At 40.3% G+C, this 19,480-nt stretch overlaps 2 protein-coding genes and 1 long non-coding RNA gene across 5 annotated transcripts; 2 read left to right on the top strand and 1 right to left on the bottom strand.

Annotated features, from left to right (window-relative positions):
- Positions 1-33: 33 nt before the first annotated feature.
- Set (NAP domain-containing protein SET) lies at positions 34-7,257 on the top strand. Its single transcript, XM_022797217.2, has 3 exons — positions 34-774; positions 3,966-4,155; positions 4,338-7,257. The coding sequence occupies exons 1-3, from the start codon at positions 535-537 to the stop codon at positions 4,703-4,705; spliced, it is 798 nt and encodes a 265-aa protein (XP_022652952.1). The 5' UTR covers positions 34-534; the 3' UTR covers positions 4,706-7,257.
- Positions 7,258-8,720: 1,463 nt separating this feature from the next.
- On the top strand, positions 8,721-13,337 carry LOC111247845 (glutathione S-transferase C-terminal domain-containing protein homolog). 2 transcript variants are annotated; one of them, XM_022799300.2, is made up of 6 exons: positions 8,721-9,246; positions 9,663-9,776; positions 9,935-10,151; positions 10,471-11,034; positions 11,282-11,649; positions 11,907-13,337. In XM_022799300.2, exons 1-6 carry the CDS (start codon positions 8,935-8,937, stop codon positions 12,180-12,182), a joined length of 1,851 nt encoding a protein of 616 aa, XP_022655035.1. In that variant the 5' UTR covers positions 8,721-8,934; the 3' UTR covers positions 12,183-13,337. The 2 variants fall into 2 exon arrangements, with proteins under 2 accessions (XP_022655035.1, XP_022655034.1); XM_022799299.2 differs by having other exon boundaries at positions 11,904-13,337.
- On the bottom strand, positions 13,051-18,769 carry LOC147756775 (uncharacterized). 2 transcript variants are annotated; one of them, XR_015323183.1, is made up of 3 exons: positions 17,039-18,769; positions 16,678-16,910; positions 13,051-15,495 (listed from the first exon to the last, which is right to left on the bottom strand). It is a non-coding gene; the product is annotated as an uncharacterized LOC147756775 (long non-coding RNA). The 2 variants fall into 2 exon arrangements; XR_015323184.1 differs by having other exon boundaries at positions 16,678-16,823; positions 17,039-18,766.
- Positions 18,770-19,480: the final 711 nt, after the last annotated feature.

The following is a 19,480-nucleotide window of genomic DNA, read 5'->3' as shown; positions in this document are numbered from 1 at the left end:
CCAGATTGGCGGGCTAGCCAAACAACAAAGCGTGTTTGCCGGTACGGGCGCCTGTGCTTGCCGGTGCCTAGTGGTGACTGCTGGGAGCTTCTTTCTCCACGGTGCTCCAATCGCTGTGTGCTCGTGGGAGTCAGACAGAAAGTCTCGCATATCTCGTGTAGTCTCGCCGCGGTGTTCGAGTGCTATATTTACGAGTGAAACTGCTAATCGTCATTGAGTCGCTAAACTCGCCTGTAGGGTTTTAGCTAGTTTGCACAACAGTAGCAGTTGCGCGAGAGTCAACGATTGCTGCTACCGCTTGTCGACGCCTTTCGAAAGTGCTGTTGTGTACGGAGCTAGAGCTTAAGGCAGGCAAAGCCGAAGACTTATTGTTACTACTGCTGTAGCCGCTGAAAGCGTGTAAGCGCGACGACAGTTTACATTAAGACCGAGATCGACGACGACGACAGGCTCGCGCCTCGATTCGTATAAACTACTAGCTGTAAGTAAATCAAGTGGTAAACCCACCCTTCCCCCCCAATTAGCAAAGTGAAAATGTCCGCGTCCAGCCCGAAGAAGGCAAAGGTTGAGGGTGGCGATGATCGCGACTATGATGCGGAGACGCAGAAGGCGCTCGAGGATATCGACGCCTGCCAGAACGAGATTGACGCCTTGAACGAGAAAGCGTCTGAGGAGATACTCAAGGTCGAACAGAAGTATAATCAAGAGCGTAAGCCGTACTTCGACAAGCGCAACGAGCTCATCGCCAAGATCCCGAACTTCTGGGAAACTACGGTAAGTGTTGTGTGCGATACGAAACAAATGAATGACGGTTGTGGCACCCTCATAGTCGCTATTGCTGCCACAGTCAATAGCCTGCTTTATGCGTTTGATTAGGCAAGCAGCAGGTAACAAGCCAGTCTTAGGTACGGTAGCCATAACATAGTAAACGCATGGCCAGGTTGGCTCAGCTCAGCGGTAATATCGTTGCGTTGCCGGCTTTGCTTGCTCCCCTGTAATACTCATAGACAGCGCTGTATATCTGGACTTTACTGCATAGGTTAGCTAGGACACGGCAACAAGCGGTCCGCACCGCTTAGCCCATTGGCGCTATGGCTATCGTCGTGGTAGTGCGGCGCGACACTCTGCTGTCGCTGTTTCTGCTGCTATCGGCCGGTACCCAGTGAGCGAGCGGCCTGCTGCCGTAGTCGTCTGTTGTAGTAGGCCTAGCAAATTGAACGAGTTGTGCATGCTTGCGCCATGGCTCGACGTGGTGTTTGCCGCTCTCTGTGTGTGCTGGCTTGCACTGTTCGGTTTGCTGTATATATATATATTCTCATGTGGCTGGTCCGGTTCGTCTCATACAGCAGGGTCGCTATTGTCGATTATTGCCAATGCTCTAGCCTCTTTGCTGCTTATAGAGACCCCTAACAGTGATATTAGCTGAACCGACAGCGCTGAGCGGCATCGTGTAGCCTGCCACTAGATAGAAGCTTTGAAGTAATACGGTCCGGTCCAGCAGGCCGCCGCGCTTGCCATAGAAAAGAAGCAGGCAACGAGCGGCCGGTGGTCGGTGTTACCGCTAGGCTTTGCTATGAGTTCTTGGGGGTTGTCTTTACACAGGTAACGCTGATGTGGCGACCTATGACAATCGCTGCTGTGTGGTCCTCTTTGATGATATATTATGATCAAGCTATCGGGTGAAAAAGTGGAAGGCAGATATCGAACACAAATGAAAAGTAATTTTTGTAGCAGTATTGGTGTGGTTCGAAAAGTAAATGCTTCCGAGTATTGCCTGGCGCAGAAAAAATTTCAGATTATATGAACTTGTTGGCAACAGTGGTTACTATTATTGTCTGGGGTAGCCGAACTTATGCGCATATACATTGTTGATAGACATACGGATGCATTGAAAAAAAGTACAGTTTACTATTCTTACATGTAAAGTGCATGCAAGACCGATGCGGATATAATTTTAGCAGTGCGTCTTGGGCAAATGAGGCGTCGGCTGAGATATCGGCAACATAATCATTCAATGGCGCAAACAACATAAAAGCATATTAACGAAAAATGTGCTTCCTAGTGGTTAGAATAATTGTCTTTTCATATAAAATCTGATAGTTTTCATTTTCTCCAAATCTTGACGTTTGTGAAAAACAATGATACCATCTTAACCAACAGATTGTAATACTCAGTGGGACTCCACCGGGTTTTCACCTTGCTTACTATGATTTCACTGTCTACGAGCATCCAAAAGAATCGAATAATGTCGGTACATTTCTAAACTAAAGGTACTATAATTATTTATCCTTGCTTAAACAATAACATTTATATTATCGGTTGCGTAAGAATAAGTTACGTTTGTTTTTAATACCATGCGCATATACTCTAAAGGTGGTTATCACTTACTGGTAAATTGGGGCTGTTTTTACTTTGTTCTATTACTATTATTCATATAACTATTGTCGCTGTTTTTGGTTTTTTGTCAAGATGAGAATCATACCTGCCTCTCCCCGTGACCGTTTTGGTCAACGTGAACCCTTGCAGAAAGGTTCTCACTTAAACTAGACTGGGAACCTTTCCCCTCAAGCTACCATTTGTGAATGGGCAAACTGAAGACGAGTGCCAATACGACAACCGGCACCTCTCAGGTGGGCGCTCCGGAACAGGCTGCACTATTCGCCGCGTTCAACGTCCCTCTTTCCCTCGAGTTGTTCTTTTTATGACGTTGTGCTGTCGGTGCCGTGTGGCTGTTCGGTACAGGTGCCGAATTGCTGGCCACTTACTGACTGTCGGAGCCGTCCTCATCTGTCTGAGTCGTTTGAATCGGACACCGGGAACAGCGACGACAAAAACAGAATAAATCAAAGTAGAATCTAACCGAAAGCAGCAATGCTTGTGGAGACTGAGAAGTGCCTTGTTTATAGAGAGGGATGCGTAGAATACAATCAAACTGTGCCCACGAAAGCGATTTCAGCGAAGACGAAGACAGAAACCACCCTTTAACATTTCGGTCGTCGTCTGCTAAATTCTCGTTGTAGCCGCACTCTGTCCGTTTTTGTCTCGTTTTTTTTACATTTTTTTTTCTAGGATGTATCGCAGCCATTAGATCCAGCGAGACTAATTTTAGATTTGGTTTCAAAAGTTGTTGACGGTAACGCAATCTAACTATCTGGAATTAATTACTGGCTGGCTACTGTTTTAAAGCCTCAAGCCGCTTGAACCATTCAGGCAACTGCAGTTGTTTCTTGAATAGTGAAGTACCAAGAAAAACGAACACTTCACGCCTCTATGCTATTAGTACAAGTTTGAAAGTTAAAATTGAGAATTCGAAGAAGAGGTAGCGCCGGGGATAGGCCTAGTGTTTATTTTGTTTGTGTACACTGCCAATCGACGTGTAATGAATTTAATGAGAATGAAGCTGCCAATAATTAGATATGCAAGTTGCTTATACAATTTCATGGATCCGTTCATCTTATTGTTTTCGTCTAATTGACACACCTCTCTTCGCTCGGTTTCCGCCGTGTACAACCTTACTTGGCTTTTAATAACAAACTGTAAGATCTTTTAAAACTATAAGCTCACTATGGTTAGCATAAAACATAAAACATTTACAACCAGGTATCTTGCTGCAAGTAAAACACTTTAGTGTATCTGGGGTGCTCGTATTTGTCATTGTGTATTACAAACTTAAGTCTAAAGCGCTCTTTAAGCTCCTAGTTATTATATGTCTTCACGTTACAACTTCAAGACGTCTATCAGTTTTCGTAGTATCCAGTAGTATTTTCGATTGTGAAGGACGTGAGTTGACTTCAACCTGGTTCATGTATGTCTCGATGTGGGAAGGTCACAAAGTTTAATGTATTATTTCTCATAATTCAATTCAGGGAAGAACTTATAGTATCAAAATACACTTTGCCATTTTTTAATCTACGAGAGCATACAAGATATTTAATTAAAATTTTATGGTGTTCCCTGCTTTTTAGTTCGTGAATCACCCGCAGATTTCAGCAATCCTTGATGAAGAAGAAGAGGAATGCCTGAAACATCTCCGCAAGCTTGAGGTTGAGGAGTTCGAAGATATTAAATCAGGATACAGGATCAAGTTCCACTTTGAGGAAAATCCGTACTTTGAGAATGATGTCCTCGTCAAGGAATTCCACCTTGCAACATCAGGTGAGCTCCATTTGTTTTTCATGGCTTATTATGATGTCTGATTCAACCGGTAAAAACGCCTTTCATTCATTTCAGCAAAAGCACATATTGAATCTCAAGCATATGTTTTTGATTTTCCACGATAATATCGACCTAGTTAAAAATCCTGTCGTTTTTGTCATTACTTTTTGTTCGCAATATAGGCGATCCGTCATCGAACTCAACCCTTATTAAGTGGAAGCCGAATATGGACCTAACAGCTAAACACAAGGAGGCATCTAAGAACAATGGCGCTAGCGGCCAACGCAAGAGGCGTTACGATCAGCCCCGAACCTTTTTCACCTGGTTCACGGACCACGCGGACGCCTCAGCCGATGATATTGCCGAGGTAATTAAGGACGATATGTGGCCTAACCCGCTGCAGTACTTCCTCGTGCCCGACATCGAGGTGGAGAATGGCCTCGAAGAGGAATCGGACGGCGAAGAGGACGAGAGTGAGGCCGATGATGAAGCCGTCGTCGTTGTCGAGGAGGAGGAAGCCAGCGAGGGTGAAGGTGAAGGCGACGATTGAGTCTCCTTTCTCAAACGAGACCAACGCTACCACTCAAGTGTCAGTTGGACGGACCGTTAATGGACGATTGACTCAACGGGAATCGAGGAATGGCAAACAGCACTTACGTAATATCATCGCCAAGAAAAAACTAACCAGCAACGTTGAGAAGAATTAGTGCGGGACATCGTTGTAAAAGACTGGCATCAGCGAACACGGCGGCCAGATGGACACGAGTTGTGCATGGCGTATTGCAACGAAAAGAAGCGCCCGTGGTTTTCATATTGCAGATCGGGTCGTTGTTGTTGTTGTCGTCGTCGTCGTCCTTCTGGTAACAGACGGAGCGGGGCTAGAGGGAGTAAATGTCTTCAATTAATTGGTGAACCATGATACCGGCCGTTCCTCGATACCTCGAAGTGGTTTGATTAAGCCAAGAGCGGCATCCAACAAGACATTTGGTTGGTTGTCGCTGACGAATTTCAACGGATTCTGGGGGGTAACGCTTAGAAAAGGAGGTATTTCGGATTATATATATATACATAGATAGGCAGTGCGAGACGGGTGGAACGTGCTTCGTCGCGCACGTCGATTTCGGTGGAATATATAGTGGTTGGTGTGCGTATGTGCGGCTAAAACGCACATGACAAACTGTCACTCGTGACAATTTACATTGATATATTGATGAGAAGGGAGGTTGGTAGCAACAAGGAGAAAGAACACTAACGGAAAAAGCGAACTAGCCGGATAAAAATATCTATTAGATGATAATCGCTTGAAAATTAGTGCGCGTATGCGCTGACCCGGGAATGAAGCAAACAAACAAAATGATTGATACGGCAGAAAAATGTTCTCAGCACATTTATAACTGGCTATAGATACGTATACACAGACTCACTGATAATACATGGCACATGTCAATGAGAGCCGATTGTGTCGGATGGGGACTGGTGAAGCTGCGGCAGAAGACCAACCTAGTGCTCACGCAAAAGGACAGGCGAGCAGAAAATTTCAATATAATCAACAGAAGAAAGTGAAGTAGATAAACGGTGCACTTAAGAAGGAACCGCCTGTAGGGTGGTAATACACGATGCAAGGGTCTAATGTTTGCGGCAATGAGTCTTTACTTTGCCATAATGTTTAAATGCGAAGGACTTATATCATATTGGTTTGTGTCAACGGCATTATTAGTACACAGAAGAGGAATCAGGGAAGAGAAAATCTTGTAACCAGAACTAGTGAAATTGTACGGTGCATGCGATATTTGATATATGACATGATATATCTCCGGATGTAACCAGTCCCTGACGAACTGACACGAACGTCACCCACTGCCTGTGTCCAATAACAGCCGAAAGGAGGATGGACGCGTTGGCAGCGCTGCAGTGTTTTATCCCTGGAAGGCTGGCTGCCAGTTGTGAAAGAACTATCCTTCGTAGAGCCACGTTCATTCAGGTGAAAGAAGGTATTTGTGGTGAAGATACGAATGATACTGACAACAATATATAACAACATTAAAATGATTGCGGGAATAGCACCAACAAAACAAATAAGCAAAGAAAGAAAAATAAAAACTTGAACAGTTGCGACCGAGACAAGCGGGACGAGTTTATCCGTTTCCACAAGATAGTGGACAACTTCTACATTGACTCGAATGGGCAGTTGCTTGGATTTCTTTTCGACAGCCATCATTATTATTGCATTTTGTTCATTACAAAAATAGTGATGTTTATGGACTGATTTGTATACGTACTATTATTATTATTATTGTTATTAGTATAAACCATTGTATTTTAGAAGTGATACGAATATACGTGATTTTCGGATACCCGTTTTTTTGGAAAAATATATATATACAGTCAGGTACACGCTTCGTTTCCATGCGCGGCGCAATGGGATTCCAAAGCGTATCGCTGTCGATGGCTTGGAATTGTTTTCATTTTTTCACATAAACCTTTTTATTGAAGGGTATTATCATAACTATCCACGCATATTGTATACTTATTGCCTTGCATTAATCACAGACAGGTTACATATTTAGTAATTATGCGGGCAAGATGACTATCAGCAGGAATTGTTATTATTACTTTTTATTTTATTATTTAGCCATTGTTTTGCTAAATTTAGTTAAGTCGACTTTGTTTTTCAAATGACTTTCTCCCTCTATATATATATTTATGCGATAATAATGATGATGAGATACAAATCATATTAGTAATGATAATTGTGATGAAGCTAACGGAGCAGCATTTGTGAAAGGCGACATTTTACGACGCCAGCGGAACATCCAATCGACTCAACCGTTCCAAGATACATTTTTCCTTTTCTTTCTCCTTTTTCGTCTCCTCGAGTTTGTTTTGAGGTGTTCGAATGTTAACGCCGCACAAAGCGCAAGCTGCTGCCCAGCCGAGGTCATGAACTTGTGAATAAGCAAAAAACACACACGACGAGATCGATTTGTATAACTTGATCTGCAGGCCAAGTAATGGGTGACACTGCGATGTATAATATTACGATTACAGGTAATGACAAATAAAAGTAATGAGAATAAACTGACTATGTGTACCACGACAAAATTGTTTGTTTCTTTTCTAGATTAACAATTACGAGCGGATAGTTCGTTTTAGATATGTTTGCACATAACAAGTCACCGGCCTTATTACGTTGCTGGATGAAATTCATTATGAATCATTTGTTGATGTAAAGCAATGAACAAGCACCTCGGGACAGTGTGCCGATTTTCTATATGAAATTAAACTATCATAATATTGACTAAGTGTTGTTCCTTCCTAAGCGATCTAGCCCATTCATAATACAACAAACCTTTAGAACTTCCGAAATTTAAGAGCATACTATTTTTATTCTTGTACAATGCTAAATAAAAATCTTTGTAGTTCTATAGTAGGTAATAGTGCTGAACTTTTTTTTATATAATTTAAAAAAAGCTATTAGTATTGTCAAATATCATTTGGTTTATTGACATAGAGTACAGTGTCGGTTTGCACTGTACGTTATTGTGAACGGAAGCTGTTCATCTTCTGGCCCTACGTGACTTTTCAGTATCAAGGCAGTGCTCTGGCTAAATGTAAAGCTTCGAACAATTTCAACGTACTTCCACCTGTCATATGCACGCTGTTAACACTTTCAGTTCGTTAAATCGCTGTCACTATAATTAATTAAGCATGCTCTGGGTTTTAATTGTCTATTGGCTTTTGACACAAAGCATTTAGGCGAGCACATGGCACTTTGCATTTATGAAGTTAACAAATCTTTTGAACAACTCTTTTGATGTCACTGTGGCGGGATTGTACTTTTTTACAGTAGACTCAGAAGTATTTGGTTCACAGAAATAACTGATCTATCTACAAATGATTGTAAGTCAAAAACACTACTTTTCCGTATCATACATACATCGTATCTCAAAAAATGACGTTTACAAATATTTTTACATGTTTGTTTAGTATCTTTTACTGAGTTCAAGATTTGGCTGAAAAGCTTTTTGGTATCCCCAATGCGATTCTAATGTTTAGATGTCTAGATGTGAAAGAAGTAAAGGGTATTTCCTACGCATTTTTAATAGCAATGAATTACGAGTTCATTTTAAGCAATAAATTACACAGATACGAGTCTAAGTGTAGCGCCTTGGTTCGAATTAATAGTGACAAAGATTTGTTAGTACGAATTCCTTCCACTAATGGGTTATTTATGATGTGTGGACTTATTGCTTTTAGTTTCAATAGCGGATTGAAGCAAGTTACTCTCCAAACTTCTTGTGTATCTGTCGAACAAAACAGTATTTAGAGAACCATAGTTAATGATATTTAATTATTATAAATGAGAGACAAGGTGTGAAAGTGATAGAACAGTAATTTCGGAAATGTAATTTTTTTATTCGCTAACAATCAGATCGAAATAAAACTAGATTGAATTGTATTGTTAATTATTATTTTAAATATTCGATTTGTAAATATGGCGACTTAAAAGATCGCTATTTACGAAACTGATGGAGAGCGAAGCTTCCATGGCAGCCGGTGAGCCGCGCACGCTACTCGATTGTGAGTAATATCAAGGCAATATGAGCAGCATCAGCTGAGTGGAATAATGTGCAGCTTCGTTGGCATTTTCATGATGCTGTAGGTTGAACGAAACAGTAGTATCTCAGACAAATATGTGACTGCGGCAGCGCATTTGTTGGTCGTTTCTTATATGTGATCTCAATCAGGCACGTTATATTTTGAACGCAGGAAGCCAACATGCCCTGGTCCCTTTCACAGCGCGATAAATTATTATGTACTTTAATTGCAACTAGAGAAAATTCAGGGCATACTGTTTTGTATTTACAAGGCAGCGAGAAAAGCTTAACGCTAGAGAGTGCAATGTGCGCATACGCTTTGGCTTTTGAAAACGTATTAGATGTGGTAAGAGTGGTCTTAGTTCGAGGGAGAGGGGATTCAGCCGAAGCGCGGAAATTTACACTGCACAATAATGCACTGCAGAAAGTGCCAATTGTTGAAGAAGCGCCCGAAGAGGTACGAGATGTTGAACTTCCGGCAGTTTACGTTCAGGTAAGAACTTTAAGATCTTTGTGGAAGAAATCATTACCATATTACGAACTTTATATACCATATATTGACACAGGCTAGACCAATGAAACGTCAATCTTTGTTTTTCAACAAGATATCACAGATTTAGTAGTGGTCAAAAGTACGGGTTGGAAAGGCGTAATGCGGCAACGCTTTGAGAAGAGTTTACGGTCTATCTTCTTAAAATAATAATTATTAGACACTATAGAAGGCTATATCAGTTAAGCTTTTCTTAGTGTATAACGTTTTTATTTTAAATTATATAAGTTATTTGAATATGAATGACTTACCCTAATAAACGGCCTTTTTCGACGGTGCTGAGTATATGTTATTCATCTCGTTAATAGCAGATTCAGTTACATCTTTATAAATTTTTTCTTGCTGTGGTGAATTTCCAGGGAGAACGGAGAGTGATTGCAGGGCTATGCTCCTGCTTACGATACATACTTCTGCAGAACAGTAGGGTCGATATTCTTGGCTTTCGAGCTGCGTGTCTTGCCGCATGTGCCCAGGTAACTACTGGTGTTTTTCATTGAGTGTTTAAAGGAGACAGAGTGTTGACTTGATATCTGAGCTTGAGTGTAAAATACATTTTTCAGCTTCTGTAGGTTACCCTAATTATTTGATAAGGCCTTTTCCCATTCTAATTGTTTGTTTTATCCCTCGGCAGGTATCACTATGGACATCATTTTGCGAACGAGACATGCCTTCGGCATTGTTGAATTTTCCTGTGTATTCCCAAAAGATGGATGCACAAATTGCCAGTTGGTTTCCGCAAGAGCTGCTGTTACTTGAGAATCATTTGCGTATTCCGGTCCGCACCCATAATCACAAGCATCTTAAGCAAATGCTACAAGTTGAGGAACTTAATCACGACTTTGTTGAAGGTAGCCGTTATAAAGCTTTTAGCTTAAAAAGTTAAATATTCTTGTCAAAGTAAAAAAAAAAATAGTGAGAAAGGGATGGTCAGAGTATGCATAGAATAAAAGTGTATATTTCTATGGTGTATTTTCTATCTATACAGTCTTTTTTACCATGTTTTTCAAAGGCATGTGAAAATATTCCAATTGTTGTTGAGCTTTTGGTATATTTTTACTCTTGTGTAACGGACATTTCTGCAAAACACAATGCGAGGAATCACCTCACGATATTATTTATCACGATATTGATTTATATGAAATAATATAACTTTCATTTTATTGGCAGGCATTACGCTTACGCTATCGGACTTGCTTCTCTTTTTCATCGTGCATCTCATGTTCAAAGAAATGATGCAACGCTTCGTGTTTGACCAAACAATACCTCTTGTATTTAAGTGGTATCAAAGAATGCTGAACCTAAATATGACCAAGCCGAATCTGGCCGTCTTTTTGGCACTGCGGATATGTTTAAAAGAACAGTCAAAAGACACTATCCACTCAGAGTTAGTCGTAAATCCCCACACTGTTCTCACTCATAACGGAATAGAAAAGATCCGCGTGGCGCAGCTCCCTCTTCCCGCGACGTGTCTTTATTCACAGAGCAAAATGAATATGTCCCTAAGAACGCGCGTCAAGCACAAAGACGCCTCAAAACTTCTCCGAGTACTTCAGCACTGTCCATCACTAATCAAAGAGAACGTGGACTTCCATCAGCTACTCCCCTGGGATGAGCTTCCCGAAGAAGTAAGGCCAGAATCTGGAGGCCTACCTGAAAAACGAATTCAACGAAAGAGGGAGCAAATTAGCAATGTTGTTAACGCCGTGATATCACTCATCGATAATGGAAGCTGTAGGTGAAAAATACCTGACAATTATAGTACATATCTACTACGCTTGATGATTCCTCAGAAGGCCATCACTCGAATATATTGATATACTTCTATTCTATCTATTTAGATAATTTTTAATGCGTCCAACAAAGTAATAATCTATTTCTCCTTCTTTGTAGTGATCAAATCGAACGAAATAATACTAATAGAGACGATGAACGTGTGAACCAATCTCTCTTTCGCTCTATATACATACCGGTTTTTCAGCGCTGACAATCGTAGATTTTTGCTCAGGCGGCGGCCATGTGGCTATTGCAGTAGCCTATCTGTTACCAAATTGCCAAATAGTCCTGGTCGAAAACAAGTATGAATCGCTACATCGGGCTCGAGCACGCGCTAAAACATTGGGCTTGAATAATGTACGATTTTGTCAATGCAATCTTGACCGATTTTGCGGTCACTTCGACGTTGGCGTGTCCCTGCACGCCTGTGGGGAAGCCACGGATCTCGCGATGGATAAATGCCTTCAGTCTGGAGCGTCATTTGTGTCGGTTCCCTGTTGTTATGGGGGCATTAGTCGAGCCTTTCCATTGCATGAAACACTGACTAATGCTTTAAAAACAATTCAGCCAAAGGTGAGTACAGACATCACGTCTTGTAAGGGTCTGTCAATTTTTTTTATATTTATAATAATGGTTATAGAATTTTGTATTAGCGTTTTACGTATCTGTTCTCTCTGATATCTCTTGACGAGTATCTCTTTGATAACCCAGTCTAGGACTACAGTAACGTATTTTGTTTTTATCAACTTAATTCACCGTGGAACAAATACCACAATTTGGGTCGTGTAACTCCATACATTGTGTGTATTTGATAATTCTATCATTAGCAGGATATTGGCGATGCAGCAGTTGTCCAAGAATTTCCGAACCAGGGTCCTGATGACACCTCGATGTACAAGCTCTTGTGTCATTTTGCTGATCGGAATGAATGCGAGGAGGGTGCTCTTTGTATGAGCATAATCGATTCAGACCGGACCCGATACATCACATCTCATGGCTACGAGACGCAGCTCACGAATATTTTACCATTGAGTTGTACGCCTAAGAATAATATGATCGTTGCACGAAAACGTTTAGCTAAACAAGAACCACTTACTTTGAGTTGATTTCACCCTTTGTCCGTGGAGGCTAAAGAAGCAAAAGTGTTTATGTGGCCCAATTAAATGGCATCTGCTACGTCCGTGGCAGTATTAGTGATACTATAGGCGAAGTTGGTGGCCTTGGATACGGAAGAATTGAGGTTTTGATCCAGTGGTACATATTCTATAATGAATGAACGGTATTTCTTATACTGTCCTGGCCCGATTAAGTATCTAGTATTAAATTAGCTTAATTTCTTGCAATGAGTAATCGGCGAGTATGATAAGTCACATTCGTGGCCAACATTCTAGTGGAAAAAGACGATTTAGCTTTGATTTTGAATAAATCCTAAAGAGCAAAAGTGACTGGCATTAGTGCATCGAGGCACGGTCTGTGTTTTCAGCTAGTTTACGAGTTGCTGTCAAGCTGTTTTCCCTTAAAAGTGCTTTTAGGCGCTCGTCACTGATTTCGTATGGCGGACCAGAACGGGCGCACCCTCGAGGTCCAAGATGGCATTTTTGGACCGTCTTCGAGCTGTTTTCTCACTTACATAGTCTTCGTTGGATAGGGCGCAAAATATACCTGGCACACTAGTGGATTTTTTATTTAAACAAAAGGCGAAATCGTATAAGCGCCGGAAGTGCATTTTTTTATTTGCAACATCTTGTTTTGAAGTCTAATCTCGACATAGAATTCCAAATACCGCAAAAAAATCAATACACTTATAAAGTATAGAAAATTTATCAGAGTGGAAAGTATCTTTTTATCCACGAAAAACAGTAATTACATATATATATATATGGTAAAGGAGTAACTGAAACAAGGAGCGTTTAAGAAATAGCTCGTCATGACTTCTGCAATAACATATCGACTTGGTTCATTGTGTATAGACTCTGTTTAGGATAAGCTTTATAAATCATATAACGTGCTTCATACTTAATTCCATTAAGTTAGTCTGATTATTGAACTAATTATACTAATATATATGGTCTGACTATTGAACTGATTATAATCTAAATTATCGAACAACATTCACTACTTTCTCTAGCGCGTCGAGAAAATCAACGGAGTGGACGTCTATTTTAAACTATCATTAGAGAACAAATATCTTTGGTTTGGAACCAAATATACGAAATACTAAACAAAAAACGAAAAATAAATAAAATAGACTGCCCTGTAAATTTCAGGTTTATTTTTTCTAGATAACTAGGAGGTGACGATATATTGTTGATAAATATATGTGACACTGATGAAGCCTAAAACACACTTTCGCTGTTCTTCGTTTCGGGATCCTTCTATGTTTTGCTGTTCTGATGACATCGTTTGGCTGTTTCAAATTGACTGGGTTTCTCCGCAACTTAGATATCAGTGTGTGTTTCAACAGTGTATTTGTTCTGGTCATGCTTCGATTTTAAAGGTGTTATGTCATTCAGCGTGGAAATAAATTCAATGCTACCTATTTACGCTGAGTATTATACTATGCTTTCACGAAATCTGTAATGCTGAGGCGATGTGGCAAAGGATTTGGTGACTTCCAGACTACAATTCAACTCTTTAACCGGCATGCGCATTTCTGATTTTGCGCATATGTAGGTGTCCATGAGATGGTGTGGTGGTAACGCGTTAACCTACTAAACTTAGGGACTTTACATTGGTGCAATATACTTCTTCAACTTTAATATAGGAAAGCTGGGTAAAAGCGTTCACATAAATGGATTTATCAATGCATAATTTTACGCTCATGGCGAGCATACACATCAGATTTTTGTAATTTACGGTAAAAACCGTGTCTATGTCTGCTAGCAGCTCTTTCATTTTACCCTGTGATGACAGAGAATCTTATTCGACTATTTACGAACCTAGCTTCTTAGAGGCAGTCAGCTTCCCAGGAGGAGAATGCTCCAGTCCAATTCTATAACGCAGTAAGCTTTTGCTTCTGGATGCGTGTAAACAGGTCTATGAAGAAAAGTGAAGCATATTATGTTCTACTCCTATCTGATTGCAAAGGCTATAAGGGTACCCACGAAAAACACTCTGAACTCCATTCAAATGAGTTTACGATTGATGAGTTTCAAATTTTATGTGTGGGGTACAGACCACTAACAACAGATTTAGGGCTACATTACTTTTTGGTGAGCATCTATCGCCATTGAATGCACCAAGAAATACGTACTTATAATGGAGATAAATATCTTTTGTAACATTTTGCAAGTTCATTCATATTTTTCAACCTGTTAGCGTGCTTAGTTACGGTTATTTCCGCATATGTAGCATCGCATCAAAGATATTCAAGCTCGAAGCTTTACGGTACCACCTTCGAACAGTGCTAAGTTTAATCATTACGTTAAACAAAGAACATGTTGCAGTTAGCCACGAAATGCTATAGCGTCTTTTGCCTACACTCATACAAAAGGCAATGTGCGTAAACATTACGTAGTCTTTATTCCTATATCTTTATTCCTAATATCCATCGATCCCATCGATCCATCGATCGATGTGTTCAGTGTAAAACATTAGATGTGGCAATACCTTTAGATACCTTGGTAAATGCTCCCATTGGGGTATTCAGAGATTTAGATCTAGAGATGGCCGTCAGCTTATCAAGTGACTAAGCAACATAATGCAAAGGCTCATTATTGGATGGGTATGAACGGTCTATAAGGCTATAAAAAACTTGCATGAATTTGCCCTCAAAGGGGTATCGGTTTTTTGTGATCGATTGCATCGACAGTTCGGTGATTTTTCAGAGAAGGTCACGAATACTCTGAAGCCAAAGTGTTTACCCCCCGGCCAACTATTTACAATATCGCCTGACAATTGTTGACATACACAATGCGAATGACTGAAGAGAAATCCTATGCAATATCGCCGCTACTGGTAAACTTAATTTCGATTACAAAATCTACTTGCGTGTAATGCAAAAAAATTTACTTAGCAAGGTAGAGCTTATGTTCGCGTTGAATACGCTATGCTCTGAAGCGGTGAAACCGTCGAGTTGCCGTGCTTTTTCACAAAGGTTGAGGAAGTTTTAATCTTTAAGGCATCACATTTGGAAAAACATAATAAATATTTAATTCATAATCGAGAGTATTCCACTCTGATCATATCTGGCATGACTTTGATAAAAAATATTGATCTTATGTTTAAAATAAATCGATGATTGTCGTGTTTTTTTTTTCGTTTTTTAACCACATGGCTATTGAAATTTGTCGACAGTAGACAAATTTGCCTTGAACGATTGGTGGTGCAACATGAATGGTAGCGCTGTCAGGACGAAGATCAAGTTACCGAAAACGGCGTTTTTGTTAAACTCCGACACGCAAGAAGTTCCGCACCCTTCTGGAAAACAGAAAAAGTTTTAGAACAAGGTATTATAGAACATAAAGACCCTGCTTTATCATTAAGCGTGGATTTACGATGGTTAAATAGGTCTTTGAAGGCCTGTAACGAACCTGCTACTGAAATACCGCATCACAAGTAGACTGTCAACTATGGTAACCTATTTACCATCACATAATCTAAATGGTACAAGCATAGCTAAAGGCAGATAGCCAGCTGCCGTAATTTTATTCTATACTTCTGCAGACATTTTGCGAAGACTAAAGTTGGTTACCATGTCCATTGTCAAACAAATAGGAGAAAATTAAATTATTAAATATAATACATGTTAGCTTTAAAACAAAAATCTCTTCACGTAGTCGGAACTCTTTGTCCGTACGCTTCTTTTATATTTGAGGTTTAGAGTAAAGCTTCATGTCAGGTATCACGGCCCATAACTTGTCGGTCAAATGTGATCCTGCAAGGGTGAGCTCGTAAGATATTGACTATTCTTAGCTATCTATACTTCAGATTTCGCCTTCATCAAATGTGCGGGTATTTTGGCTGTCCCTTCCCGTAAAGTGTTAGTCGGGTATTATGTAGCATACTATGAAGCCACATTCGGCTTTTTCAATCTATTGTATTCACATACGGGTACAGTGATTTCAAGGGATACTATGGTGACCATCCAGGTATTGACGGCCTTGTAGTCCTTACTTCATGAGTCGATACTATAGCAATGTGTGTACTGGATTAAACTGCGGTATCGGAAACCAAATAAAATTAACTGTTTGATACTATGAAGTCCTTTATTGCACTTTTTCAATATGCTTAGGTCAATAAAACTGATAGAATAATTTTCCGTTTTGGGCGTCTGTTAAGAAAAATTGAATAAAAGCCTCTTTTTTTGTCATGGTGGCGCCCGATTAGCTCTTTTTCATAATGCCTATAGCAAAAGCTTAACATGTAAATTAAATAAGTTAAAATCAAATCGTATTTACTACTTTGTTAGCTTCGTACTTAACTGCCGAGTGAAGGGATGATCGGTATTATTTCGACTCAAGTGAGCTTAATCACAGAACACGGGACACACAAACCACAGCTAAAATGTTATGAAATTATATAGCATAATGGTATGAAAAAATTATCCAAAACAAAACAGTTACCCGCCGCATAAAGGATGTTTACTCTAAAATAGCAAACCGTTCAGATCGTTGACAGCGCTTCGCCACTGCCTGTGAGACATAGTTGTTATAGTGGCCGATGCAATCGTTAACCCTTTTGCCACCATTCTGTCGGTCGTTGAAATCTGAGGTCTGCCGGTTCCTTCTTTCGCTCTGGTTATCTGCCTGTGACAGGATGGCAACACCAAGGAAACACTTCAGCACGTTCTGCCCAGGCTTAGTTGGTCCGCTAACGTGCCGACTGCTCACAGCCTAGTGGCATCAGCAAGAAACACGTTCACGTGTATATTGCCATAATTACTAGAATAACTGTTATTCGGCTAAAGTCGTATCACGGTATGCTATGTTAGCTTATTGTTGTTACTTATTATTAGAATTACCATAAGGCAGACGAAAGTCCGAAAGCGCGACGTAAAATGCAGGCCGGCGCGCGACCTGTCAGGAGAGGAATCTGCTAATTATTTCCATTGTCACACTGATGGCGGCAGCCACAACAAGAACGAACAATAGGGGGAGACAGCAGAAGTAAGAACTGCGACAACTGGCCAGCGGTTATGTCTGTTTACTCATGTTTACAGAAGCTCGAAATATAATTCTTATGTGTACAACATCATTATTATACGTTGATTTGACTTCTTTTTATGAAGATGTAGAAGCTAAGATTTACAACATTCAAATTTTTCATTCACGAGCGTAATACAAGTAAGGATAACGCTCAGATGCTTTAGCTGGGTATTTACGGGTGTGTAACTGTCTATGGCTTCGATGTCACAGTGTTTCGGAAGACCCTTAAACCAGTCTGCTGGCTAGGATTTATAGATCGACATTTAAAAATATTCAAAGATTATAGCTGTAAAATACCTAATAAAGTTTCATTGCAATTGCCTTCACACAGTGCAAATCATATCATATTGATTTCAAAAATTGTCTGTCTTGTATGTTGGCTCATGGGCAAACTTAAAGCAACTATCTGGAAAATGTCGTTTAACCGTTAATGGGATTTCTATTTTTCGACAAGAGATCTTTCCCTGTGCGTAAGGTTAATTCAATCAGACGAGGGTAATCTTGCGTCTGACTTCCTTAAGCATCTAGGTGCTAAGACATATAAAAGATACGGAGTCTCTAGTGAAGAACTATCGGTGTTTAACTCGAGAGCTTCTGGTTTGCTAGGTTCGACAACAGATTTTAGTTGGCTATATTATAGGAAATTAGACAGCCTTTTAGTCTTGACCAACACAACTTTGACGAAGCAAAGTGAGTGGCACTCTAATCTATGTTTATGATCGAAGGTAGTTCGTCCATGGAGACTGTGACGCTCATTACGGCCCTCGATAGAGACACTGACTTCGAATTGAGAATCGGTCACAGTTCTAGGAATTGTTCTGTTTGACGAATCGTAGTTTCTTTGCTAAACTAGTTATAGCATAAATTGGATAGAGGAATACTACGTGTCTTCTTCTGTTTTTTACGAAAGTAAAGTGTAAGAATAAGCCAGCATGCAGCCCATGCAAGAGGACCCAAGTCTAAGCCTCACCGCTCCAGTGGAACAGCGATTGCCGAATACTCTCAGCGGGTGCTGATCAACAATGCGGTAATCGACATGTCTATCTCGGTTCAAAGGTGCATAGTAGCATGCTTTCACGTAGTCTACCTAGATCGCATCATTAAGTCAACATCGTTCAAAATTGTGCTTATTTTTGGTGCTTTATATTGAATCCCTATACGGAAGCTTGGCGGTCACTGAAGTATCTATTCGATCCGAAGTTTACCGATTTAAACACATCGCTACTGCTGAGAGAGTGCAAAGATTACTTTCAGACGTGGCATTGGTAGAATTATTGTAACTGCGCAATTCGTACCACAATCCCGTTCCGAATAAGGCCGAACGGCGTTAGATTATAGGCCACTTGAGTTATATCTGTCTGTTAGTACAAACTCATAAATAAAACAAACGATAGCATCATTTTTGTGCTTAGGACAAACGTGTAATATATATGCTGTTTCTAAAACGAGACCAAATGAAGCATTTTCTTTTCTTACATCCTAGATGAAAATAATAAAACGATTGCTTCGCGTATCATCAGGAGATAGTCGTACAGGTTATGATAACGGGAATCCGGTGGTGCCAGAAACGCTTTGGTATTCTTTACCATCACAAGATTCGTCATAGTAGTGATGTGACTCTTGACTATTAGTCGACCTCGTTTCGATACTGCTATTGATGGTGATTAAAATAGTGTCTCGTTTACAATTCGAACATTCGTGCAGTTCAAAAATGATGCTTAATGCATGGCATAGAGCAAGTCTTATTTTCACTTTCTTAAATATAGTTTTTTTTTTTTTTTTTTATATTACGACATAAAGGCATGGGTATGTAACCATAAGATCCCGTCAACAGTTGAAAAGCTTGCATGTTCAGTTACAGTGACGAGTGAGTGATGTGAACTCCCTACGGAATGTTTGGATAGTCCAATATCCATGATTACGATAGATAAGTCATCTATCCTATCACATGTAACGGCTCAGTTTGACTCATTACCCCTAGCTTTTTTTTTGCCAAAAATTAGGCTAGGTAGAAATCTGTCTTCGATTCTCTGCCTGTTACATTTAACCACAACCTACTTTCGCCCGTTAACGTCTACTATTCCAGCAGTGATGTCATTAGCTAGTCGCCATTGTTTGTTGGCTTCATCGACCCAAATGAAATGGGTAAGACTGCCAACTGGTATGACTGTTGTATTGTTATTCTAGCAGTAGCAGCAGCGTCGGCTACCGTATGGTCGGGATGAAACCGAAACTTGAATGCGTTTTAATAAGTCGCC

Source organism: Varroa destructor, unplaced genomic scaffold, assembly GCF_002443255.2.
Source record: "Varroa destructor unplaced genomic scaffold, Vdes_3.0 BEIS01000003.1, whole genome shotgun sequence".
NCBI classification, from domain to species: domain Eukaryota; kingdom Metazoa; phylum Arthropoda; class Arachnida; order Mesostigmata; family Varroidae; genus Varroa; species Varroa destructor.
This window is presented reverse-complemented; position numbering and strand designations above follow the sequence as displayed.